We start from the raw sequence: 27,187 nt of genomic DNA, 5'->3' as shown, positions 1-27,187 counted from the left end.
ATATATATATATATATATATACACATATATACACACACACACACATGCACACTATATAATCGCCTAATTCTGTCTGTCCTTCTCTCTGTTTGTAATGGAAAGCCCACGTTGCTGATTGGTCGCGCCCGGCCGCTTATGCTTGTTTTTCTTTGCATGAAGTCAGAATAGCCTCCCAAAGCTGTTTTGATGTGAACTGCCTCCCACCCTCATAGATATTTTGCTTGATGATACTCCAAAAGTTCTCTGTAAGGGTAGAGGTCATGGGAAGATCCTGGCCACACCATGAGTTTATCTCCTTTTATGCCCACAGCAGCCAATGACTCAGAGGTATTCTTTGCAGCATGAGATGGTGCATTGTTATGCATGAAGATGATTTTGCTCCTGAAGGCACGTTTCTGCTTCTTCTATGGTATACATGGAAGAAAGTTGTCAGTCAGAAACTCTATATACTTTGCAGAGGTCATTTTTCACACCTTCAGGAACCTTAAAGGGCCCTACCAGCTGTTTCCCCATGATTCCGGACCAAAACATGACTCCTCCACCTCCTTGCTGATGTCACAGCCTTGTTGGGACATGGTGGCCATCCACCAACCATCCACTACTCCATCCATCTGGACCATCCAGGGTTGCTCGACACTCATCAGTAAACAAGACTGTTTGAAATTAGTCTTCATGTATGTCTGGGCCCACTGCAACCGTTTCTGCTAGTGAGCAGTTTAGGGGTGGCCAAATAGTAGGTTTATGCACCACAGCAAGCCTTTGAAGGATCCTACACCTTGAGGTTCGAGGGACTCCAGAGGCACCAGCAGCTTCAAATATCTGTTTGCTGGTTTGTAATGGCTTTCTAGCAGCTGCTCTCTTAATCCGATGAACTTGCCTGGCAGAAACCTTCCTTCTGCAAAGAAATACAAGCAAAAACTCTCCAAAAACTCACAAGTTCAATGGATGCAAGAATTGTGAAGGTGATATTAAAGAAGGGTTCCTATGTTATGTTAACAAGTAACTTGGCCTGTTAGGATGTTTTAAAGTTAAATAGCTTTTTTGTTCAGTGAATATGACTTCCTAATGCTGCAATTTCCACAAATGAACATTTTCAATTCTTTAAAACATATCGAATGTTTAGAAATTCTACTGTGCCTAATAATTTGGAACAGTGCATTCTGAGTTTTTATTCATTTTGGAGATTATACGGTTATCATTGGGAGGTTTCTTCAATAAAATTCGATGTATACGCTACCGGGTGATGACTTTTATTGGACTGACTCATTTGCACCAACCATTTAGGAAAATCAGAGAAAAATATAATTTGCATAATAATTTGGAACATGGCGTATATTTATCAAAATTATCAGTGGAACATAGTCAGAAACAAATTGGCAACCACACTCCATATAGCCTACACATAAATCTATGGTAAAAAACAAACAGCTTGGACATTATAATAAAAGAGCATTCACAAACCACATCAGATGTAGAGCTGCGTCTATAGGTGTTACAGTAAACAATGTTCCATTTTCATAATTAACATATCAGGTATATGAGAGCTATTGGCCATACTAATGTCCACAACCCCACCGCACCACTACACCAATGCACATTTCGCTTCCCTTCTGAGAACTCCTTTTTCTGTTGTTTTTGTTATTATATGGCATGGCCTAGCTAAGATACATGTTTTCAGCATGCAAAACTGGTACGATTTAGAGATTATTATTTGACATTTAAATGGATTGAAACAAAAAAAAAAAAAAAAAAGTATACCTTGAGCCAAAATAAGTGCTTTTTTTTAAAGCATTTTTCCCCACAGATTCTTTAACCCCTTTCTGACATCCGACGTACTATCCCGTCCATGGGACCCGGGCCCCTATGCCCATGGACGGGATAGTACGTCTCAGCGATCAGCGGCGCCCACGTGGTGAGCGCCGCAGATCGCGGCCGGGTGTCAGCTGATTATCACAGCTGACAACCGGCACAATGTGTCAGGGGCGGTCACGGACCGCCCCCGACACGTTAACCCCTTGCACACCGCGATCAAACACGATCGCGGTGTACCGGGGGTTAAAGGGAAGCATCGGCAGGGAGGGGGCTCCCTCCGTGCTTCCCTGAGCCCCCCACGGCAGCGCAATGTGCAGCGCTGCTGCGGGGGGCTCCTTTCCTGAAGGCCCCCAAATCCAAGATGGTGACGGGGGCCTGCAGGAAGCTGGCTTCCTCAGTGCCTGCAAAGCGCAGGCATGAGGAAGTCTTCTTCAATGCCTGTGACAGATTGCTGATCTGTCACAGTGATCTGTGATGTGACAGATCAGCGATCTGTCACAGGACAGTGATGTCCCACCTGGGACTATTTAATAAAGTAAAAAAAAAAAAAGTGTTAAAATATTTTAAAAAAATCGTCAAATAAATTAGAAAAAAAAAAAAATATTCCCCCAAATAAATCCATTTTTTGGAAATAATAATAAAAAAAAAAACAATAAAAGTACACATATTAGATATCGCTGCGTCCGTAGCGACCCGCCCTATAAAACTGTCCCATTAGTTAACCCCTTTAGCGAACCCCTTAAAAAATAAAAATAAAAAACGAAGCAAATCATAATGATTTATTATCATACCGCCAAACAAAAAGTGTAATAACGCGCGATCAAAAAGACGCATATAAATATCCATGGTACCGCTGAAAACGTCATCTTGTCCCGCAAAAAACGAGCCGCCATACAGCATCATCAGAGAAAAAATAAAAAAGTTATAGCTCGCAGAATAAAGCGATGCTAAAATAATTTTTTATATAAAATAGTTTTCATTGCATAAAACAGACAAAACATAAAAAAACGACCTAAATGAGGTATCGCTGTAACCGTACTGACCCGAAGAATAAAACCGCTTTATCAATTTTACTGCACACGGAACGGTGTAAACGCACCCCCCAAAAGAAATTCATGAAACGCTGGTTTTTGTTCATAATGCGTCCCCAAAATCGGAATAAAAAGCGATCAAAAAATGTCACGTGCCCGAAAATGGTACCAATAAAAACGTCAACTCGTCCCGCAAAAAATAAGACCTCACATGACTCGGTGTGTCAAAATACGGAAAAATTATAGCTCTCAATATGTGGTGATGCAAAAACTATTTTTACAATAAAAAGCGTCTTTTAGTGTCTGACAGCCGCTAAACATAAAAACCGCCATAAATAGTAAATCAAACCCCACGTTATCACCCCCTTAGTTAGGGAAAAATAATAAAATAAAAAAAATGTATTTATTTCCATTTTTCCATTAGGGCTAGGGTTAGGGCTAGGGGTGTGTTGGGGTTCGGGTTGGAGTTAGAATTGGGGGTTTCCACTGTTTGGGCACATCAGGGGCTCTCCAAATGCAACATTGCGTCTGATCTCAATTCCAGCCAATTCTGAGTTGAAAAAGTCAAATGGTGCTCCTTCCCTTCCAAGCTCTGCCATGCGCCCAAACAGTGTTTTACCCCCACATGTAGGGTATCAGCCTACTCAGGACAAATTGCAAAACAATTTTTGAGGACCAATTTCTCCTGTTACCCTTAGGAAAATAAAAAATTGGGGGCAAAAATATCATTTTTTGTGGAAAAAAAATGATTTTTTTATTTTCACATCCGAGCGTTATAAACTTCTGTGAAGCACTTGGGGGTTCAAAGTGCTCACCACACATCTAGATAAGTTCCGTGGTGGGTCTAGTGTCCAAAATGGGGTCACTTGTGGGGAGTTTCAATAGTTTAGGTACATCAGGGGCTCTCCAAACGCACATGACACCCGCAGACCATTCCATCAAAGTCTGCATTCCAAAACGTCACTGCTTCCCTTCCGAGCCCCGACGTGTGTCCATACAGTAGTTTTCTCCCACATATGGGGTGTCAGCGTACTCATGACAAATTGGACAACAACTTTTGGGGTCCAATTTCTCCTGTTACCCTTGGGAAAATGAAAAAATTGGGGACTAATTGATCATGTTTGTGGAAAAAATACGATTTTTTAATTGTACGGCTTTAGGTTATAAACTTCTGTGAAGCCCTTGGGGGTTCAAAGTTCTCACCACACATCTAGATAAGTTCCTTAGGGGGTCTAGTTTCCAAAACGGTGTCATTTGTGGGGGGTTTCCACTGTTTTGGTACATCAGGGGTTTTCCAATCGCGACATGGTGTCCGATCTCAATTCCAGCCAAAAACGTCAAATGGCGCTGCTTCCCTTCCGAGCTCTGCCATGCTCCCAAATAGTGGTTTACCCCCACATGTGGGGTATCAGCGTACTCAGGACAAATTGCACAATAACTTTTAGGGTCCTGTTACCCTTGGGAAAATAAGAATTGAGGGTGAAAAGATCATTTTTGTGGAAAAAATATGATTTTTTAATTGTACGGCTTTATGTTATAAACTTCTGTGAAGCCCTTGTGGGTTCAAAGTTCTCACCACATATCTAGATAAGTTCCTTGGGGGGTCTAGTTTCCAAAATGGGGTCACTTGTAGGGGGTTTCCACTGTATAGGTACATCAGGGACTCTCCAAACGTTTCATGGCGTCCGATCTGAATTCCAGCCAATTTTGCATTGAAAAAGTCAAACGGCGCTCCTTCCCTTCTGAGCTCAGCCATGCGCCGAAACAGTCGTTCCCCCCCACAAATCAGGTATCAGCGTACTCAGGACAAATTGCACAATAACTTTTGCAGTCCAATTTCTCCTGTTACCCTTGGTAAAATAAAAAAAATTGAACCTGAAGTATTTTTTTTGTGAAAAAAAGTTAGATGTTCATTTTTTTTTAAATATTCAAAAAAATTCCTGTGACGCACCTAAAGGGTTAATAAACTTCTTGAATGTGGTTTTGAGCACCTTAAGGGGTGCAGTTTTTAGAATGGTGTCACTTTTGGGTATTTTCTATCATATAGACCCCTCAAAGTGGCTTCAAATGTGATGTGGTCCTAAAAATAAAATGGTGTTGTAAAAATGAGAAATCGCTGGTCAACTTTTAACCCTTATAACTTCCTAACAAAAAAATTTTTTGGTTCCAAAATTGTGTTGATGTAAAGTAAACATGTGGGAAATGTTAGTTATCAAGTTTTTTGTGTGCCGTATCTCTGTGATTTAAGGGCATAAAAATTCAAAGTTGGAAAATTGCGAAATTTTCTAAATTTTTGCCAAATTTCTGTTTTTTTCACAAATAAACGCAAGTTATATCAATGAAATTTTACCACTAACATGAAGTACAATATGTCACGAGAAAACAGTGTCAGAATCACCGGGATCCATGGAAGCGTTCCAGAGTTATGACCTCATAAAGGTACAGTGGTCAGAATTGTAAAAATTGGCCCGGTCATGAACGTGCAAACCACCCTTGGGGGTGAAGGGGTTAATCAATCAAAAAACTAAATGAGAACATACGATGAAATGGGTTTCCATGACTTCTGTAAAGTTTACAGAGTGATGTCCTTTTGAAAGAGAACCATTACTTATCACTGGAATCCACCCCATGCTGTAGAGGTCTCTCACTGGTATAGAAGTCACCTGAGCGCTGAGGTTTCAGATTGGCTGCAGAATCAGGTGACTGGTGTTCAAGAAAGCATCAATTCCAATCACAACAGAGATCACCAGAGTTGTGGCGATAAAATACACTAAAGGAACAAGAAAGAGCAATAGGGTCTTATCTGCTGATAATAATATAAAAGTATGTAAAAGCCACTCACCCGTTGGAGGAGAGATCAGGCATATGAAGATTGTCAGCTGCTGCACGTCCAAATGGTCAGACAAGTGACCACCAAATATATCGCTTCTTATGGAACTTTAATTTTTTGGACTTTTGTGCGCTGCTTGACACAATACACAATCCAGTTATATTAGGAGATCAATCATTTATTCACATTTAATCCCAACGCATTTCGAAGTGGAATATACTTCTTCAGGGGTAGTCCCCTGAAGTGTTTTCCACTTCGAAACGCGTTGGAATTAAATGTGAATAAATGATTGATCTCCTAATATAACTGGATTGTGTATTGTGTCAAGCAGCGCACAAAAGTCCCAAAAATTAAAGTTCCATAAGACGCGATACAGAGTTGTGGAGAGGAGTTCCAGTACAAAGTGACATTTTAGTTATAAGTAGTTCCCTGAGAAAACGTTTCAAAAGTCACACAAAAACTCTAGAAGTTTGGCGTCTATGGAGACAGGGCTCACTTAGAGGTCTGTGACGTTCTGTAGAATCTTTTACCAAACCTTGACAATTCGATTTTTGTTCACCCAAAATATATGCAAGAAAAAACAGTAGTACATATAACAAGTGAAAGAAAACTTACTGAATCATGTGTGAGGTAGGTGTCACAGTAATCACAGTAAAACCTGTAGAGAATGAGGAGATACATCACAAAGCACTCAATTCTATGAACAAATTCTGGGCATAAAACAACTGATGGAATGTTGTAATGTGCACTGGATATTGGAACTTTAGCAAAAAATTCCTTCATTAACGATAATTATCTAACATGCTAAAACAGAGGGACCCATTTTGGTTACGTCCCCATGACGAGATTATGATGTGGCTGATTTTCTGTACCAATAGGCAAATTAGAAAAAAAAAAGGGACAAATAGTTCTCTCATCTTTCAGGGCATGGAGCTTTCAATTCCTTGCACGACCGGAGCCAGAGCAGCTGTAGCACTTACATAGGAGAAAGGCCAGGGTCAGACTTGCGAGAAACTCAGACGTCAATACCCAGCACTGCCGCTGGCACTCGGGAGAGGAGCATGCGGCTACTTAGAAATACATGCAGCCACACACTCCTCTCCCGAGAGCCGGCGGCATCTCGCAAGTCGAACCCCGAGCAAAAGGAATTCAGCAATGAAAAAAATACAATGGGGAAAAAAGTATTTAGTTAGCCAATTGTGCAAGTTCTCCCATTTACAAAGATGAGAGAGGCCTGTAATTGACATCATAGGCAGACCACAACTATGAGAGTCAAAAAGAGAAAACAAAATCGAGAAAATCACCTTGTCTGATTTGGCAAGATTTATTTTGCAATTTATGGTGGAAAATAAGTATTTGGTCACCTAAAATCATGCAAGATTTCTGGCTCTCACAGACCTGTAACTTATTAAGAGGCTTCTTTGTCCTCCACTCATTACCTGTACTAATGACACCTGTTTGAACTTGTTCTCAGTATAAAAGACACCCGTCCACAACCTCAAGCAGTCACATTCCAAACTCCACTATGGTGAAGACCAAAGAGCTGTCGAAGGACGCCAGAAACAAAATTGTAGACATTCACCAGCCTGAGAAGACTGAATCTGCAATAGGCAAGTAGCTTGATGTGATGAAATCAACTTTGGGAGCAATAATAAGAAAATGGAAGACATACAAGACCACTGATAATCTCCCTCAATCTGGGGCTCCATGCAAGATCTCACCCCGGGGGTCAAAATGATCACAAGAACAGTGAATAATAATCCCAGAACCACATGGGGGGACCTAGTGAATGACCTGCATAGAGCTGAGACCACCATAACAAAGGCTACCATCAGTAACACACTACGCCGCCAGGGACTCAGATTCTGCAGTGCCAGACGTGTCTCCCTGCCTAAAGGGAATCTGTCACCTATTTTTTTGTTTATAAACTGCAGCCACCGCCATCATGGGCTTATCTAAAGAATTCTGTAATGCTGTAAATAAGCCCCTGATGTAACCTGAAAGATAAGAAAAACAAGTTAGATTATACTCACCCGGGGTCCAGTCCGATGGGTGTCGCAGTCCGGCGCCTCCCATTTTCATGCGATGATGTCCTCTTCCTTGCTGCCTGTGGCGGCTCCTGCGCAGGCATAGTTTATCAGCCCTGTTGAGGGCAGAGCAAAGTACTGCAGTGCGCAGGCACTGGGCATCTCTGAGCTTTCCCAGTGCCTGTGCACAGAAGTACTTTGCTCTACCCTCAACAGGGCTGATAAACTATGCCTGCGCAGGAGCCGCGACAGGCAGCAAGGAAGAGGACATCATCGCATGAAGATGGGAGGCGCCGGACCACGACACCCATCGGACTGGACCGCCCCCCAGGTGAGTATAATATAACTCGTTTTCTTATCTTTCAGGTTACATTGGGGGCTTATCTACAGCATTACAGAATGCTGTAGATAAGCCCATGATAATGGCGGTGGCTGCAGCCTATATACGAAAAAATAGGTGACAGATTCCCTTTAAGCCAGTACATGTCCAGACCCGTCTGAAGTTTGCTACAGAGCATGTGGATTATCCAGAAGAGTATTGGGAGAATGTCATATGGTCTGATGAAACCAAAGTAGAACTGTTTGGTAGAAATAAAACTCGTAGTTATTACACCGCTCCACCATACTCACCCGGCCTCCGCTCCCACGCCACAGCCTCTCTCAACCTGACGGCCGCGGCGGTCACCTGAGACGGGCTCGCAACCGACGCCTTCCCTGCATGCTATGCGCATGCGCCATAGGCCGCACCTCCTTCCTGCTTCTTATGCTCCGGCTGTGCCCTGACCCGGAAGCACCTTTGGACCAATAGCTGACCAGACGGGGACATATCAGGCCGCTTCCCCCTGAGGGAGGCGCCTGATCGTTGTGCTTCCTAACACTCTGGCCTCGCTTCACCGTGAGCACTTTGCTCCTGCAGTTCCAGTCTCGGCTGCTCCTCGCAGCAGCTTCTCAGTCCTGCTACCCTTGTTCCTTGTTCTCTCCCGCAGTTCAGTCTCCTGTGTTCCTGTTGTCCTGCTCCAGTCCTGTCTCCAGAGTTCCTGCCGTCCTGCTCCAGTCCTGCCTTCAGTGTTCCTGCCGTCCTACTCCAGTCCTGCCTCCAGTGTTCCTGCCGTCCTACTCCAGTCCTGCCTTCAGTGTTCCTGCCGTCCTACTCCAGTCCTGCCTTCAGTGTTCCTGCCGTCCTACTCCAGTCCTGCCTTCAGTGTTCCTGCCGTCCTACTCCAGTCCTGCCTTCAGTGTTCCTGCCGTCCTACTCCAGTCCTGCCTTCAGTGTTCCTGCCGTCCTACTCCAGTCCTGCCTTCAGTGTTCCTGCCGTCCTACTCCAGTCCTGCCTTCAGTGTTCCTGCCGTCCTACTCCAGTCCTGCCTTCAGTGTTCCTGCCGTCCTACTCCAGTCCTGCCCTTCAGTGTTCCTGCCGTCCTACTCCAGTCCTGCCCTTCAGTGTTCCTGCCGTCCTACTCCAGTCCTGCCCTTCAGTGTTCCTGCCGTCCTACTCCAGTCCTGCCCTTCAGTGTTCCTGCCGTCCTACTCCAGTCCTGCCTTTCAGTGTTCCTGCCGTCCTACTCCAGTCCTGCCCTTCAGTGTTCCTGCCGTCCTACTCCAGTCCTGCCCTTCAGTGTTCCTGCCGTCCTACTCCAGTCCTGCCCTTCAGTGTTCCTGCCGTCCTACTCCAGTCCTGCCCTTCAGTGTTCCTGCCGTCCTACTCCAGTCCTGCCTTCAGTGTTCCTGCCGTCCTACTCCAGTCCTGCCTTCAGTGTTCCTGCCGTCCTACTCCAGTCCTGTCTCCAGTGTTCCTACTCCTGTCATTCCTTCTCGCTCCAGTTTTCTGTCTCACTTCATTCCAGCCTCCTGGTTCCAGCCTTGTTCTGTCATTCTTTACTCCAGTCTGTCTTACTCCGGTCCATCCTGAGCCGCCCCTCTCGGTACCGGCTACCGTGGTTCTCGAACCCCTGGGCCTGCTCCTAACGGTCCCTATATAGGGGTCGGTTCCACCTGGCAGCTCGCCCGGGGTCCCTCGGTGCCACGGTCCAGAGGGTCCACTCCCGGAGTTTCCTGCTCCAGACCACCCACGATAACAGTACGATCAGGCCATGGACTCCGCCGGTACTAAGGCTGCTACTCAGAAAGAGTTGCTATTCCTACGGGAGAATCAGGGGCGCATTATGTCATGAAGTTGATGGACACCCGTTTGTCGGCCTTACAGGTGGCCGATCCTGGAAATGCCACTCAGCTGGCCAGTCTCCAACAGGAGCTGGGTCAGCAGCAAGATACTCAAGCCCACATTTTGTCTTACATGGCCTCCTTTGATACTCGCTTGTCGGCCCTCCAGGCTGCCACTGCAGTGCCGACTCCTCCTCCTGCGTCTACTGCTCTTCCGACGCCCCGCCTCGCCAAGCCGCCTCGTTTCACCGGGGATCCCAAGCTCTGTAGGGGGTTCTTAAATCAGTGTAGTCTCCACTTTGAATGGCTGCCGCAGCAATATCCCTCGGATCGGGCCAAAGTGGCCTTCATCATGTTCCATCTGGAGGGAGAGGCCCTGTCTTGGGTAAACCCGCTCTGGGAACGTGACGACCAGGTCGTCTCGAGTGTCCCGGTTTTCCTGGATACGTTTCGTAAGGTTTTCGATGAGCCAGGTCGGTTAGCCTCTCTCACTGAGTCACCCTTTAACTTACACCAGGGCTCTCTCACGGTCGGACAGTGCGCTATTCGCACTATCTCCTTTTGCGCTCGGCTGGAATAACGCGGCTTTGGTGGGGGCATTCTGGCGCGGTCTTTCTAGTAGAATAAAGGATGAATTTGCAGGTCGAGATACCCCATCCACCTTAGAGGACCTTATCTCGCTGGCTACCCACATTGACTTGCGCTTCCTGGAGCGCGCTCGGGAGTCAGCGAGAGACAGGCGGCCCTCCAGGTCAGTTTCTCCTTTCACCCGGTCTGCCAGCTCTCGTTCGGTCGGGTCCTCTTCCTTCTCTTCGGGTGAGCCCATGCAGATCGTCTCAGGTTGGCCGCGTTGCGTCAGAGAGAGAGACGGGCACAAGGTCTGTGCCTCTATTGCGGCGATTCGTCACACTATATCCGCACCTGTCGTAAAAGACAGGGAAACGACTCCACCTAGGTCAGGTAAGAGAGGCCTTCCTAGGTGATGATGATCCCTCTCAACCCCTTAAGATTTCTGTGCATTTGGTTTCAGGAGGGAGGCGTGGTTCCGAGGTGGCCTACTTGGATTCGGGCTCAGCGGGTAACTTCATTCGGCCGGAAGAGGTGGACAAATACCAAATTCCAGTAGTCACTCTATCTAACCCAATTCAGATTGCCACCATGGATGGCAAACCGCTACAGGTGACCGTCACCTTGGTCACTGAAGAGGTGGAGTTGCAAGTCAGAGCCTTACATCGAGAGAAGATAGCCTTTTACGTTTTGCCTAAGCTCTCTCACGCCATTCTACTCGGTCTTCCATGGTTAAGGACTCATCAGCCTGTTATCGATTGGTCTTCTGGGGAGATACTCCGCTGGGGGCACCCGTGCCAAGCTTGCTGTCTGACTCCTGTCCGCCGGGCGGCCGCTCCTCGGTCACCTCCAGACCTCCCGGGTCTTCCTCCAGCTTACAGCTCCTACGCCGATGCTTTTGATAAGAAGGAAGCGGAGGTCCTCCCTACACACCGGCCGTTTGACTGCCCAATTGAACTTGTTCCCGGTTCAACCCCTCCAAGGCGCAGAATCTACCCTCTGTCTCCCGCAGAGACCACCGCCATGTCCGAGAGAACCTCGCCTAAGGCTTTATACGGAAATCCTCTTTGCCCGCGGGAGCCGGGTTCTTCTTCGTCAAAAAGAAGGACAGAACTCTACGGCCGTGCATTGACTATAAGGGCTTGAATGAGATTACCATCAAGAACAGGTACCCTCTTCCACACATTCCGGAGCTGTTTGACCGTTTCAGAGGGGCTCGGGTCTTTTCCAAGCTGGACTTCAGAGGAGCCTACAATCTGGTCTGTATCCGTGCAGGTGACGAGTGGAAGACCGCTTTCAACACTCGAGATGGCCATTACGAATACTTGGTCATGCCCTTCGGCCTTTGCAATGCTCCTGCAGTCTTCCAAGAGTTCGTCAATGAGATCTTCCAGGATCTCTTGTACTCCTGTGTGGTCGTGTACTTAGACGACATCCTCGTCTTCTCGCCGGACCTCTCGTCCCACAGAAAGTGTCCACCTGGTGCTTCAGCGTCTTCGGGAGAACCGCCTGTATGCGAAGATCGAGAAATGTCTCTTCGAACAGACCTCTCTGCCATTCCTGGGATACATTATCTCCGACGCTGGTCTAAGGATGGATCCCGAGAAGTTGTCTGCCATCCTCAAATGGCCTCGCCCTGTCGGATTAAAGGCGATACGACGATTCCTCGGGTTCACCAACTATTACCGCCAATTTGTCTCCCACTTCTCCGCGATCACAAGACCCATTTCTGCGCTCACCCGTAAAGGGTCTACTTCCAAGGATTGGTCCCCTGAGGCAGAGGAGGCCTTTCTGACCCTAAAAAGGGCTTTCTCCATGGCTCTGGTCCTGCATCGCCCTGAGAGCGATCGACCTTTTGTACTCGAGGTGGACGCTTCCTCGATGGGTGCCGGGGCGGTACTATCCCAGAGAACCGCCTCCGGTCGCCTGCACCCTTGTGGCTTCTTCTCGAAGGCCTTTTCTCCATCCGAGTGTAACTACTCGATCGGCGACTGGCAACTTTTGGCCATCAAGTTGGCCTTGGAGGAATGGCGCCACCTCTTGGAAGGAGCTGTCCATCCTTTTGTCATCTTCTCGGACCACAAGAATCTGGCTTATCTCCAGTCTGCTCAGAGATTTAACCCTCGCCAGGCCAGATGGTCCTTATTTTTCGCCCGATTTGATTTCGAGCTCCGATTCCGTCCTGGCAACAAGAATTCCAAAGCTGACGCCCTGTCCAGGGTCTTCCAGCCACACGAATCCACGGAGGAACCTTCGCATATCATTGATCCCTGTTATGAATGAGTCACCGGAGGAGGAGAAAACAAAAATACAAGCTAAGTCCAGAAAACTGGAGAGGTTGGTAGCTATCGGATTGCAGACTCCTGATCCTATACACCACAACTAACAGTAGCCGTGGGGGGTTCCTACGGTGCCCTAGACCCCTCGTCACAGCCGGAGAACTACATAAGCCTAAAGAAGGAAAGGGGAAATCTAAACTGCCCCAGAGCAGACCCCAAAGCAATAGACAGCCCCGAACATGTATTGTCGGTGAAAAACAGATGAAAACACAAACACAGACAGAAAGACAGGCTGAGCAAACGATGGGGCCCAACTAACTAGATAGGACAGGACAGAAAAGATGCTGGCTACAATCCGCAAAAAACCCTACCAAAAATGTCCCAACCGTCTGATAGGGAAAAAGGCCCTGAAGTCGCTAGACTTCAAAATGACTATATCAGCACTCAGGTATATTCTGAAAACAGAGCAAAAGAGATCAACTGATCAGAGACAAAAATGGAATTCAGCCAGTCCCAACCAGGACTGGCTGAATACAAACACTAAGGAAACCAGACAAAATCTCATGGAATAATAGCAGGGCAAAAACCTTAGCTTTTAGTAGACAGGAACTAAACTGGATGCAAGAGCTCAGAGCAGAAAAGATCACCAGCAGCCCTGCAGGGCGTCGGCTGCCGTATATCCACTCAGAAATGCCAGATGGCCAGTCACACTCCGCCTGTTCAGATGACAGGTTCTTCCCATCCCAATCAATTTCACTACCTCTCTTCACCAGCAGAGGGAGTTCATCAGACATCAAAGGTGAAGGGGAGAATGAGTGAACGCACAACAGATCCCACTAGGATCATCACCGTGGCTCCGGTGAACTGGCTTACTCCCCCACCAGGCAAGACGCTTGGGCCAGAGAATCTCAAGCGAAAGGTTCTTCTATGGGGGCACTCCTCCAAACTGGCCGGCCATGCCGGAACTAAGAAGACCCTTGACCTTATCACGCGTCTCTACTGGTGGTCCATGCTTCGCCAAGATGTACTCGACTTTGTGGCTTCTTGTCCATCCTGTGCAAAAAACCAAGTGCCACGGAGATCTCCGTCCGGCTTGTTGCTTCCGTTGCCTGTCCCTACGGTTCCCTGGGAAAACATCGCCATGGATTTCATCACCGACCTACCCTGCTCTGCGGACAGCACAGTCATCCTGGTGGTGGTGGATCGTTTTTCCAAGATGGCTCACTTCATCCCTCTGCCCGGTCTTCCCTCAGCGCCGGAGCTGGCCAAAATCTTTATTCGTCAAATCTTCAAACTTCACGGACTACCTCGACGCATTGTGTCTGGCCGAGGGGTTCAGTTTACCTCCAAGTTCTGGCGTTCGGTTTGTAAGCTCATGAACATTTCCCTCGACTTCTCCTCGGCCTACCATCCACAGTCCAATGGACAGGTAGAGCGTACCAACCAGATGCTTACGGGATACTTACATCACTTCTCTAACGCCCACCAGAACGATTTGGTCAACTTACTCCCCTGGGCAGAGTTCGCTTATAACAACCATGCTGGTGAGTCTTCGGACAAGTCTCCGTTTTTCATTGTTTTTGGCAGACATCCTGGTGTTCCTCTTCCAATAATTCCTGCCTCGGAGGTACCTGCGGAATTTTCTAAGAATAGGGCTGAGACCAACACATCACTCAAGAGATCCGCTGATCAGATGAAGACCTATGCAGACAAAAAAAGGTTGGATTATCCTCCGTATCGTGTTGGTGACAAGGTCTGGCTCTCCTCCAAATTCGTCCGATTAAAACTGCCCTCCTACAAATTGGGCCCACGGTACATCGGTCCGTTTGAAATTCTGGGACGTATTAACGAAGTCGCCTACAAATTGAGGTTGCCTGCTTCGCTCCGGATCCCGAACACCTTTCATGTCTCTCTCCTGAAGCCTGTGGTGTTGAATCGTTTCCATTCCTCGCTTGATCCTGGTCCTCAGCCGGTGGGTGCCGATGTCGTTTTTGAAGTGCAGGACATTCGCTGTGAAAAGGGTTAGAGGTAGGACTTTCTTTCTTGTTGATTGGAAGGGCTTTGGTCCTGAGGAGAGATCCTGGGAGCCTCGGGAGAATATCAATCCTCAAGAGGTTTCTTGCTAACCTCTGGGGGGGGCGGCTTGGGGGGGTACTGTTACACCGCTCCGCCATACTCACCAGGCCTCCGCTCCCACGCCGCAGTCGGCCTCCGCTCCCACGCCGCAGCCTCTCTCCACCCGTCGGCCGCGGCGGTCACCTGAGACGGGCTCACGACCGATGCCTTCCCTGCATGCTATGCGTATGCGCCATAGGCCGTGGCTCCTTCCTGCTTCTTATGCTCCGGCTGTGCCCTGACCCGGAAGCACCTTTGGACCAATGGCTGACCAGCCATATCAGGCTGCTTCCCCCTGAGGGAGGCGCCTGATCGTTGTGTTTCCTAACACTCTGGCCTCGCTTCATCGTGTGCGCTCTGCTCCTGCAGTTCCAGTCTTGGCTGCTCCTCGCAGCAGCTTCTCAGTCCTGCTACCCGTGTTCCTGCCGTCCTACTCCAGTCCTGCCTTCAGCGTTCCTGCCGTCCTACTCCAGTCCTGCCTTCAGCGTTCCCGCTGTCCTACTCCAGTCCTGCCTTCAGCGTTCCCGCTGTCCTACTCCAGTACAAACCTCCTTCCATCAGCAAGAGCATTGAAGATGAAACGTGGATGGGTTTTTCAGCATGATAATGACCTTGCCAAGCACACCACCAGGGCAACGAAGGAGTGGCTTTGTAAGAAGCATATGAAGGTCCTGGAGTGGCCTAGTCAGTCTACAGATCTCAACCCCATAGGAAACCTTTGGAGGGATTTGAAAATCCGTGTTGCCCAGGGACAGGCCCAAAACATCACTGCTCTAGAGGAGATCTGCATGGAGGAATGGGCCAACGTACCACAAACAGTGTGTGACAACCTTATGAAGACTTACAGAAAATGTTTGACCTCTATCATTGCCAACAAAGGATATATAACAAGATATTGAGATGAACTTTTGTTAATAACGAAATACTTATTTTCCACCATAATTTGATAAATAAATATTGCCAAATCAGACAAGGTGATTTTCTGGATTTGTTTTCTCATTTTGGCTCTCATAGTTGTGGTCTACATATGATGCCAATTACAGGCCTCTCATCTTTTTAAGTGGGAGAACTTGCACAATTGGTGGCTGACTAAATACTTTTCCCCCCACTGTATATACCATATATACTCGCGTATAAGCCGAGATTTTCAGCCCATTATTTTGGGCTGAAAATCACCCTCTCTGGTTATACGCGAGTCATATACGCCAGGGGAGGGGGAGTGTCAGATCATACTGACCCCCCAGCGCATTTCTACAGCCCCCTGCTTGTCCCACGGTCTCAGGTGTCTGCCTTCAGCGGTCACGTGGTACCACTCATTAAAGACATGAATATGTGCATATTCATGACTTTAATGAGCGGTATCACGTGACCGCTGAAGGCAGGCGCCGGAGACCGTGGGAGAATGGGGCTGCAGAGCGGGGGATTAGTATATTTGTGGGATTACGGCGTGGGACAGAACGATGGACAGTTGAGGGATATTACTGATTTATATTTTTGGCTTTATTACAGGAGACGAGGGATTCAATGTAATGGGCGTTAGGTGAGTATAACTGTTATTTTTAAATAAAGTAAAAGTGTGTTTTGCTTTTATTTTAAATAAAAGACTTTAGTCTGACTGTCTTTATTTACCATATAACTATAGGATTAGCAATGGATAGGTGTCTTATAGACTCTTCTCCATTACTAAACCGTGGGCTTGATGCCACCTAACATTACAGAGGTGACATCAACCCCACAAATATTACCCCACTTGCCACCACTTCAGGTCAAGTGTGAAGAACCGAGCAAAGCGCCAGAATTGGCTCATCTAATAGATGTGCCTTTTCTGGACAGCTGCGGGGTGCAATATTCATGGCCCCTTAGGCCTCTTTCACACTTCAGTTTTTTACAATCAGTCACAATCCGCCAGGTTTTGAAAAAAACGGATCCTCAATTTTCTTTTGAGGATCCGTTTTTTTTCCTCATTGACTTGCATTAATGGCGGATTGTGACGGATTGCTGTCCGTTGCATCCGTTTTTTTTGAGGATCCGCCAAAAGTTGCTGTCCGTCACCATCCTCAAAGATTTCAAAACGGAGCTTGCAACGTTTTTTTCTCTTGCGGATCCTCCAGACACTGATTTAACCCGAATTTCTTTCTGGGTGCCGGACAAAACAAGAAAAAAAAAATCTCTCTCTCTCTCCTTCCCGGCCAGCAAGTCCTTTATTTACTCATTTTCAGGATCCGTCTGAAAACGGATCCTGTGCCATCCGTTCACATCAGTTGAGAACGGATCCGCTTCTCTGACTTTTTGGCGGATTTGAACTGATGCAAAAAACTGAAGTGTGAAAGAGGCCTTACCAGCCCACAGCTCTCTGCTTTAGCTTGTTGGTTGTCAAAAATAGGGGGGACCCCACGTTTTTTAAAATTATTTAATTAGAAAAATTGATAACTAGCCTTGCTGAAGCTGACGGTTGCATCTCCCAGCTGTGGGTTTTGCCTGGCTATCAAAAATATGGACGTATCCACGCTGTTTTTTTTTATTACGATTTATTTACAGCACTGGCTGATGAATACTCCCAGTCGCCGCCTGCTCTCGTTATTAGCAGCAGCAGGCTGATGAGAGCTGTAGTCCCATTAGCTGCAACCAGTATCGGAGGTAAACTTTATACCTCTGATCACAGCTGCATGCTAATGCTGTCTTTTAACAGTGTGGGAACTGACTGGTGGTTATAATTTTACTGCCGAACAGAAGCAGTGTTTTCTGCACATGACTGCGTGACAAACACTCGGTGCTCGGGGGGCTGAAGCAGAATAACATGGACTTCCTGGTGAAGTCCGTGCCCTTCCTCATTTTCAGTACAGACGCCTAACTTTACTGTTTGGGTTTGCCCATTTCTAGTCATCAGGATTTTGTGCTTCGCATGTTTTTTTGCACAATGGAGGTGTCACTTCTTTCAGCATTTTTTACCCATTGAAATGAATGGGTGGTAAAAAAAATAATCAAGACATTAAAAAACACAGGTATCAAATTTTGCTGTGCCTTTTTGAGCCAAAACCTGATTCTATAGAATAGGACTTTTTTGTCCCTACACTAAACTTTATCAGCATGCACAAGAAACACATGTGGTATGCCAAAACCGCTGGAAAAACAAACAAACAAAAAACACAGAAAAACACAGCTTCTTTCCTGAGGAAAAAATGCAGATAAAATGCCTATTGTGTACTCGCCATTAAGGTGCTTCTGCCATAGAAACATTAACAGATATGTTTTACCTGCAGATTTACAGCAACCAATACAAGGCTATGGGGAAAATCTGCACAGAAAACTCAAAAGTACCAGTAGAAAAAATTGACGTTGCGGATATGAAACACGCACCTCAGCTCAGGTTGCGCTGCGTAAAATAAAGCACCCTGGACAGAAGATTTCTATGATGGTCCCTGACCACTATCAGTAAACGCTTCAGGTTGGACATTGCATACTCCTGCAGGGGCCAGATGTTACAGCATAGTGGATGGGATCTCAAGAAATTCCATGTTCACTTTGAGTCCACAAATTCCCGCGGAAACGGACATATGACGCGTCTCTTCAGAGACGCAAGTTTCCACAAGATATATAGCACCCATACAATGTATAGGACGCTGTGATTCAGCACGGTTCAGTGGACACAGAGGATTCACCTGCGTTCATAAACCGGCAGCACTTTGGATGCAGCGAACATGTGGGGCATCCAAAGCGCTGCCACTTCCGGATCGTGGGACCAAGCCGAAATCCCATCTACTTTGCTGGACTGTAAAATGCTGGGTTTTTGATGCAGCAAAAATACACAGGGTCAAAAACGCACCAAAAGCTCATTGTGGGCACACAGCCTTAATGCATTCAAGCACAGCATCAGTAAAGGAGAGAACTAAAGTGCAAGTATTATTACGGGCTCAGCCACTGCCAGAGGTGGGCCTGGGACACGCACCCACAGATGGGTGAGCGGCACCCACATGGCCAGAGCTCCGGACTGAGTGCTTACAAGGCATGTACATGCACGTGGGCGAGAGCAGGCTCCACGCCACGGGCGCGCACACACGCAGGGGGGCGCTCCCAGCCACCACACGCACACTTACTTGGGCATATTGCTGAATGGCGGAATCGTTCTCTTTGTCTCAGGCGGAAACCACGCAGAAGCCTAGGCGCTCGGTAATGACGTCACACGCACAGCCTCCTTCCCTTAGGAATTGCCATGTGCCGTTGAGCAAACGCTCTCTTTCTGAATGGCTAACGCGTCTCCACAGTTCTCGTGGGAGGAGCCATCTATGACGTATCGCCGTACAGACGTCTGCTGATGTCATGACGTGCGGCGCTCAGGAAGCGGGGAGGCCCGAGCGGCCAGCTACGGAGCCGGAAACCGGGTCCTTGAGCAACGGGACCGGGGACCGTGACGCTTGGGTTGTGAGTGAGGCTCTCGGTCAGAGGTGACCTGCAGACGCGGATACCTATTGAGTGGGGTTCTTGGCCTGGGCGAAGCAGAGCAGGCCGCGACTGGCCACTGATGCCACGGACTCCTCACAGTGGTTCACAGTGATTTTCCACGGTGCGAGGCTGCTTCACCATGGAGGGAATGGACGTGGATCTGGACCAGGAGCTGATGCAGAAGTTCAGCTGTCTGGGGACCACAGATAAGGACGTCCTCATCTCCGAGTTCCAGCGGCTCCTCGGCTTCCAGCTCAATCCTGCGGGCTGTGCGTTCTTCTTGGACATGACAAACTGGTAAGAGTCCTCCTCTCCTACTCGGCCCTACATGGCTGGAACTGGTAAGAGTCCTCCTCCCCCACTCGGCCCTACGTGGCTGGGACTGGTAAGAGTCCTCCTGCCCCTGCTCGGCCCTACGTGGCTGGAACTGGTAAGAGTCCTCCTGCCCCTGCTCGGCCCTACGTGGCTGGAACTGGTAAGAGTCCTCCTGCCCCTGCTCGGCCCTACGTGGCTGGAACTGGTAAGAGTCCTCCTGCCCCTGCTCGGCCCTACGTGGCTGGAACTGGTAAGAGTCCTCCTGCCCCTGCTCGGCCCTACGTGGCTGGAACTGGTAAGAGTCCTCCTGCCCCTGCTCGGCCCTACGTGGCTGGAACTGGTAAGAGTCCTCCTGCCCCTGCTCGGCCCTACGTGGCTGGAACTGGTAAGAGTCCTCCTGCCCCTGCTCGGCCCTACGTGGCTGGAACTGGTAAGAGTCCTCCTCCCCCTGCTCGGCCCTACGTGGCTGGAACTGGTAAGAGTCCTCCTCCCCCTGCTCGGCCCTACGTGGCTGGAACTGGTAAGAGTCCTCCTCCCCCTGCTCGGCCCTACGTGGCTGGAACTGGTAAGAGTCCTCCTCCCCCTGCTCGGCCCTACGTGGCTGGAACTGGTAAGAGTCCTCCTCCCCCTGCTCGGCCCTACGTGGCTGGAACTGGTAAGAGTCCTCCTCCCCCTGCTCGGCCCTACGTGGCTGGAACTGGTAAGAGTCCTCCTCCCCCTGCTCGGCCCTACGTGGCTGGAACTGGTAAGAGTCCTCCTCCCCCTGCTCGGCCCTACGTGGCTGGAACTGGTAAGAGTCCTCCTCCCCCTGCTCGGCCCTACGTGGCTGGAACTGGTAAGAGTCCTCCTCCCCCTGCTCGGCCCTACGTGGCTGGAACTGGTAAGAGTCCTCCTCCCCCTGCTCGGCCCTACGTGGCTGGAACTGGTAAGAGTCCTCCTCCCCCTGCTCGGCCCTACGTGGCTGGAACTGGTAAGAGTCCTCCTCCCCCTGCTCGGCCCTACGTGGCTGGAACTGGTAAGAGTCCTCCTCCCCCTGCTCGGCCCTATGTGGCTGGAACTGGTAAGAGTCCTCCTCCCCCTGCTCGGCCCTATGTGGCTGGAACTGGTAAGAGTCCTCCTCCCCCTGCTCGGCCCTACGTGGCTGGAACTGGTAAGAGTCCTCCTCCCCCTGCTCGGCCCTATGTGGCTCGGCCCTGCGTGGCTGGCGCTGGTAAGAGCCCCGTTCGGCCCTGCGTGGCTGGCGCTGGTAAGACTCCTCCCCCTGCTCAGCCCTACGTGGCTGGCACTGGTAAGAGTCCTCGTCCCCCGCTCGACCCCACGTTGCTGGCACTGGTAAGAGTTCTCCTCCCCCTGCTCAGCCCTACGTGGCTGGCACTGGTAAGAGTTCTCGTCCCCCGCTCTGCCCTATGTGGCTGGCGCTGGTAAGAGTCCTCGTTCCCCCGCTCGGCCCTACGTGGCTCGGCCCTGCGTGGCTGGCGCTGGAAAGAGCCCCGCTCGGCCCTGCGTGGCTGGCGCTGGAAAGAGCCCCGCTCGGCCCTGCGTGGCTGGCGCTGGAAAGAGCCCCGCTCGGCCCTGCGTGGCTGGCGCTGGTAAGAGCCCCGCTCGGCCCTGCGTGGCTGGCGCTGGTAAGAGCCCCGCTCGGCCCTGCGTGGCTGGCGCTGGTAAGAGCCCCGCTCGGCCCTGCGTGGCTGGCGCTGGTAAGAGCCCCGCTCGGCCCTGCGTGGCTGGCTTTCCTGTCAGGTGTGTGTGTGTGTTAGGACTGGGATAATGTTGGCGGCCGCCCTGCTCTAAACCTTCCCTCCCAAGTTTCTAGAACTGCCCAGTCTCTTGCAGATGCTGTGTTTTCTGGATCCCCCTTCCATGCAGCAGTGCCTCACACGTGGCTTCAGCCTTCACTGGCCAGTCAGATGGAACAGTTCTCTCTGTGCAGATTGTGAAGGCTCAATCTTTATCTGCTTCAATTTAGCATCTAAGGGGGAGTTTCTTTTAGCAATGACCAACTCCTTTAAAACCATTTATTGAAATACCACTGTGAGAATTTGCCCCCTAATTGTTTAGCTTGGAAGCCCAAATCTTTTTGTTTTGGCTTCTTGTTCAGGAATATGAAGAGAAGGCTAGAATCTATTTTTGAAATCCATTTGTAACCAGAGGCCGTATTCAATAAGAGCACTATTCCAAGGTCGCCTACTGTATATTTCATGAGCGTGCAGCCAATCGCAGCTTCATATTGACTTCATATTCTAATGAGCTGATTCACAATTGACAGCTAATATTGCTGTCCTTCCTGTTTATTAAAATATGCCTAATTGTCAGTGTCATTCTGAAGTGTACAGTAGCAAATAACAGATCTGCAGCAAATCTATGTGTCTCTCATCCCAACACACATTTCACCTATCTCCCGGGGGGAGTCTGACATTTGAGTCAGGGTGAGTGACCCAGCCTGCATCTTTTCTGTGGACAAGTTTTCACTTTATTACTATTCGCTTATCTGTACTTGAAAACTTTTATCAGCACTTTAGATTTAACGCATTCCTACCTCATATAAATACCATTTTATGGTGGCCTGGAAATTCCAGCTATGTGTGATCTATTCACTTGGTAATTGTTATGAATAATCTTTTATGTATGCAATCAGAATATTTTCTGTACTAATAACTATATTGCATGCTTTAACATACTTAATTATTTGATTTGTGTGATTAATTGCTCACCATATAATTTAAGCCTTGATCATATGCGTTCTGGCTGCGTCCTCTTACATTATGAGGCACCCCATTTTAACTTAATTTTACTTTACTCCTTAATGACCGCCAATATGCTTTTTAGCATCGCTTAGGAATAAGAGAATAGCGCCGCCCTGCAGTGGCAATTCCTGAGTATGTCAGCTGTACATGACAGTTGTTGCAATGGGGCCACAACCTTAATAACAATTGGAACACCGCAATGAGAATCAAGGGTACCGATGGTTACAATGGTACGCTGAGATGACCCCAGGGTACAGTGGCCCTTTTAGATCCACCTGTAAGCTGACTCTCACAGGCTGTCAGTGAGACCCTGACAGTCTCATGCACTCCAGCACATGAGACCAGTGATCAAGCTGAAAATATTGCATGTCCCACAGTATTATTGCGACTAAGTGAAAAAGTAAAAATGTTGTATATAGTAAACACACTAAAAAAAACACATTAGTATCGTCGCGCCCAGAATGACCCACTGTATAAAACCAGCATGTTACTTATTCCGTTTGGCGAAGACCGTAAAAAAAATTTCCAAAAATGTTTCTTTTTCATCATATTGATTGTGAGACAGTGACTGGCATTGTTGTAAATGGCCAGTATGTGTCGCAGAGGAGGAGGGTCCTCTGCGCTGTAAGCCTGAAATGTTGCACTGGGACATGTAGTTCCATGAGCCTTGTTTTTGTTTATAAAGGAGGGTTTGCCGGAGAGCTGGGTGGGACTGGCTAGCCACACCCACCTGCCACCTATGGAGGTGGTTTCAGCTGCATAATGTGACTGTGGGTTGGTTACATGGTCTGTGTTGTAAAGTCCTGAAAGAGGACAGGTCTCTGTGTTGGAAGGTGCTGCGAGTGGACCGGATTCTTGAAGGGCACATGGTGAGGCCATGTCCTACTGAATAGACTGTTGTTAGCTGCTTTTTTCTTGCCATAATACAAATTCTAACAGTCTATTCAGTAGGACTATCAGCTGTGTATCCACCAGACTTGTGCATAACACAACTGATGGTCCCAACCCCATTTATAAGGCAAGAAATCCCACTTATTAAACCTGACAGGGCTGCCTAACTGGGATCACTGTCCCACTTATTAAATCTGACAGGGCACACCTGTGAAGTGAAAACCATTTCCGGTGACTTCCTCTTGAAGCTCATTAAGATAATGCCAAGAGTGTGCAAAGCAGTAATCAAAGCAAAAGGTGGCTACTTTGAAGAACCTAGAATATAAGACATATTTTCAGTTGTTTCACACTTTTTTTGTTAATTATATAATTCCACATGTGTTAATTCATAGTTTTGATGCCTTCAGAGTGAATCAATTTCATAGTCAAGAAAATAAAGAAAACGCTTTGAATGAGGTGTGTCCAAATTTTTGGTCTGTACTGTAGCTGTATTAGGGTCTAGGATCTTGTGCCCCTGGTGGTTGATTTAGGCCACCGATGTTAGGTTGTCCGACATTACGCGAACATGGTTTTCTTCTAAATGAGGAAGAAACCCTGTTACAGCCTTTTTTATTGATAGTAGCTCCTTGCAATTTGAGGAATAGCTGTCTTCTGCCTTTGACCACATCGCTGGACTATGTGGTCTCTGAGATGTGCGCCCCATCCTTCTGCACTTGTATCCATTGCAATCACATCTGATATCTGGTAGGAACATGGAATTCCCCTCGACTGATTCCCTGGCTCCACCAACCAGGTCATGGAGTCTACTGCTTCCCGGGAGAGCATAATTTTTTCCCTCCAAGTGCCCTGCCAGCTTCCTTTCTCTCTCTAGGACAGGGTTCCCCAACTCCAGTCCTCAAGGCCCACCAACAGATCATGTTTTCAGGATTTCCTTTGTATTGCACAGGTGAAGCAATTATCACCTGAGCAATACTAAGGAAATCCTGAAAACATGATTTGTTGGTGGGCCTTGAGGACTAGAATTGGGAACCCTGCTCTAGGACATCCTGCTGTAAGGCCCTTGGTTGAATCTGGACCCACTGAACTGTTGGAATGCATGATGTCATTGATTCTAATAAGGACATAGCTTTCCTTAGAAACATGACTGGATTGATCAATGCTGCTGATACCAGGGCTACAATTTTGTCTGTCTTCTCCTCTAGCAGGAGACAGGCCTGTCTCTGAGTCCAAAATAAAAGGATTGTACTTTCAGGGGCTGCAGCCTCGACTTCTCGATATTTATCATCCAACCCATTGTGGTCTGAATGTGCCTTAGTTGAGCACTGCAATCGTCTTCTGTTCTGTCGATTACTGAAAAATCGTCCAGATATGGCACGTTACTTTCTCACAAATGTGCTGTCACCTATAGAATTATCTTGGTGAAAACTCTTGGGCGGATAGACCAAAGGGCAGAGCCCTGTATTGGAAATGTCTGAGTTGTATGCTTATATGTATATGTCTTATATGTCTTAAGGTACTGTCACACTTAGCGATGTACCAGCGATCCCGACCAGCGATATGACGCGGTCAGGATCGCTGGTACATCGCTAAGTGGTCGCTAGTGAGCTGCCACACAGGCAGATCTCACTAGCGACATCGCTGGGGACGGGGATCGCTACTTACCTGTCACACCAGGCGATCCTGCGTCCTCCCGCCCGGCTCCACGCGTCGCTCGTCTTCACAGCAGGAAGCTGACGACGAGAAACAGTCCTGAACGTTCTCGCGCGATCAGCGATAACCAGCGGGGGAGCCGGTCGCTGGTAAGTATCAGACACAGAGATATCGCTAGCAATATCGCTATAACGTCACTAGTTATAGCGATATTGCTAGCGATATCTCTTAGACTTGAAGGACACATACTATCATGTCCCCATCCATCAGGAAGATTAGCAGTTCCTGAGGGTAGTGATACCCTCAGGAACTGCTAATCTTCCTGATGGATGGGGACATGATAGTATGTGTCCTTCAAGTCTAAGACCCTCATGTGGCAGCCTGGGAACAAGATCTTTATTGCCGATTTTATTGATTCCATCTTGAACGGTCTGTAGACCAGGAACTTGTTGAGACCCTTTAAGGGGAACCTGTCACCGGGTTTGGCCGATATAAGATGCGGCCACCGCCTTTCAGGGCTTATCTACAGCATTCAATAATGCTGTAGTTAAGTCCCCGATCTGACATGAAAGATAAGAAAAAAAAGTTTTATTATAGGGTCATTCCATGTCAAGTGGACCAGTTTTAAAAATCGTCCCCACTCGACCTTCTCCGATTTTGTTGAAAATTTATAAGGATGTACATGTATGTTTGAAAAGAGGTTCTGTAAATTTTTAGGGCCAGATCTCAAGTACATTGGGCACTGTTGACCTTTCACTGGAGGTTCCACCAAGCCTGCGGCTTCAGCTAAGAGGATTTTGCAAACTTTGGCACATAGCCATTAGAATTCTATACTGGCCATGATGCTGAAATTTGGTATACTAGCTCAACTTTTGCTGCTAAACACGATAAAATTATTACTGGCTATGACAAAACAATATTTTGGCCGCAATTTTGTGTCAAAGTAGCTTGAAAAACACGTCGCATAAAATTTATGCCAAACTTTGCCCATATATAACTCAAGACCAAAAACCAATAGTAACTGGTGCTTTGCCCTGTACACCAAACATCTACATGACTTTGCATTGCTGCAATATCACGGTCAAAGCATATGTATTTGTGGAAATATTCACACCCACATATGATGAAAAACTTAAAAAAAAAAAAAATGAATTTTATCTATTTTTAGGTCAAATTTCTCAAAAAGGGTACCCCTAAAATATATTAATTCTGATATCATTAGAAAGAGCACATTTTTCTCTACAAGGATCATTGGTTTTTTTTTTTTTGTTTTTTTTGTTTTTTTTTGGAGTCTCTCAGTTTAAGAAAAGAAAAATGCCACTGAACATGGTGTTATTTATTAATATGCAATGAATGGTAACTGCACAATTCAAACCCTTGCGTTGGTCCATGGTGGTTATACCACAACCAATTCCCTAAGAATTGGTATTATAATCCTATTAAGAATTATAATAATGCTGTCTTTCGAGAATTGGCAACCCCATCGCCTAGGAGCCATGGCCGATAGCCGTGCAAGGCCAGCCGCGGGCGGTCTCTTTATCGCAGGTTCCGAAGCCTGAGGGTGGGTGTCTTTGCCTAGGATCCCAAGCCTAATATTGGGTATCTTTTGTTGGTTCCCAAGCCATAATGTTCAGTCTAAGTGGTCTGGAATTGTTGCTGAATTTGCAACATAATCGGTTCAGAGAAGCTGTATTGTCGGCCCATTGCTGTTGCAGCTGGTGCTGGAATTATTGCAATGATTGACTGCTCGGGAATCCAGCATGTATAATTTCTCACAGGCCAGTGAAAGAAGCTAGCTGGTCCATGAGGATGCATAAAATTTATTAACCCCTTCACCCCCAAGGGTGGTTTGCACGTTCATGACCGGGCCAATTTTTACAATTCTGACCACTGTACCTTTATGAGGTCATAACTCTGGAACGCTTCCATGGATCCCGGTGATTCTGACATTGTTTTCTCGTGACATTTTGTACTTCATGTTAGTGGTAAAATTTCATTCAAATAACTTGCGTTTATTTGTGAGAAAAACGGAAATTTGGCGAAAATTTTGAAAATTTCGCAATTTTCCAACTTTGAATTTTTATGCCCTTAAATCACAGAGATACGGCACACAAAAAACTTGATAACTAACATTTCCCACATGTTTACTTTACATCAGCACAATTTTGGAACCAAAATTTTTTTGTTAGGAAGTTATAAGGGTTAAAAGTTGACCAGCGATTTCTCATTTTTACAACACCATTTTATTTTTAGGACCACATCACATTTGAAGCCACTTTGAGGGGTCTATATGATAGAAAATACCCAAAAGTGACACCATTCTAA

General features: G+C 47.5%; 2 protein-coding genes across 4 annotated transcripts in view; one reads left to right on the top strand and one right to left on the bottom strand.

Moving 5' to 3' along the window:
* SNRPC (small nuclear ribonucleoprotein polypeptide C) overlaps nt 1–19,066 on the bottom strand; it is a 154,936-nt gene extending 135,870 nt beyond the window's left edge. The window contains exons 1-2 of the mRNA XM_073575635.1: nt 18,917–19,066; nt 6,289–6,331 (exon numbers count right to left, since the gene is read on the bottom strand). Coding sequence (XP_073431736.1) covers nt 6,289–6,331; nt 18,917–18,924 — 51 coding nt within the window. The 5' untranslated portion in view covers nt 18,925–19,066. The remainder of the gene's footprint in view (nt 1–6,288; nt 6,332–18,916) is intronic.
* An 84-nt stretch (nt 19,067–19,150) lies between these two features.
* Nucleotides 19,151–27,187, top strand: part of ILRUN (inflammation and lipid regulator with UBA-like and NBR1-like domains) — a 291,746-nt gene continuing 283,709 nt past the window's right edge. The window contains exon 1 of one of the 3 annotated variants that reach the window (XM_073575634.1): nt 19,151–19,559. In XM_073575634.1, coding sequence (XP_073431735.1) covers nt 19,402–19,559 — 158 coding nt within the window. In that variant the 5' untranslated portion in view covers nt 19,151–19,401. The remainder of the gene's footprint in view (nt 19,560–27,187) is intronic. The other 2 variants (XM_073575633.1, XM_073575632.1) reach the window with 2 other exon arrangements.

The sequence above is a fragment of the Dendrobates tinctorius genome, unplaced genomic scaffold (assembly GCF_039654945.1).
Source record: "Dendrobates tinctorius isolate UK_male_01 unplaced genomic scaffold, ASM3965494v1 ptg000045l, whole genome shotgun sequence".
In the NCBI taxonomy this organism is placed as follows: Eukaryota; Metazoa; Chordata; class Amphibia; order Anura; family Dendrobatidae; genus Dendrobates; species Dendrobates tinctorius.
Note: the sequence above shows the minus strand (reverse complement) of the source record. Positions and strands in the feature narration are given on the sequence as shown.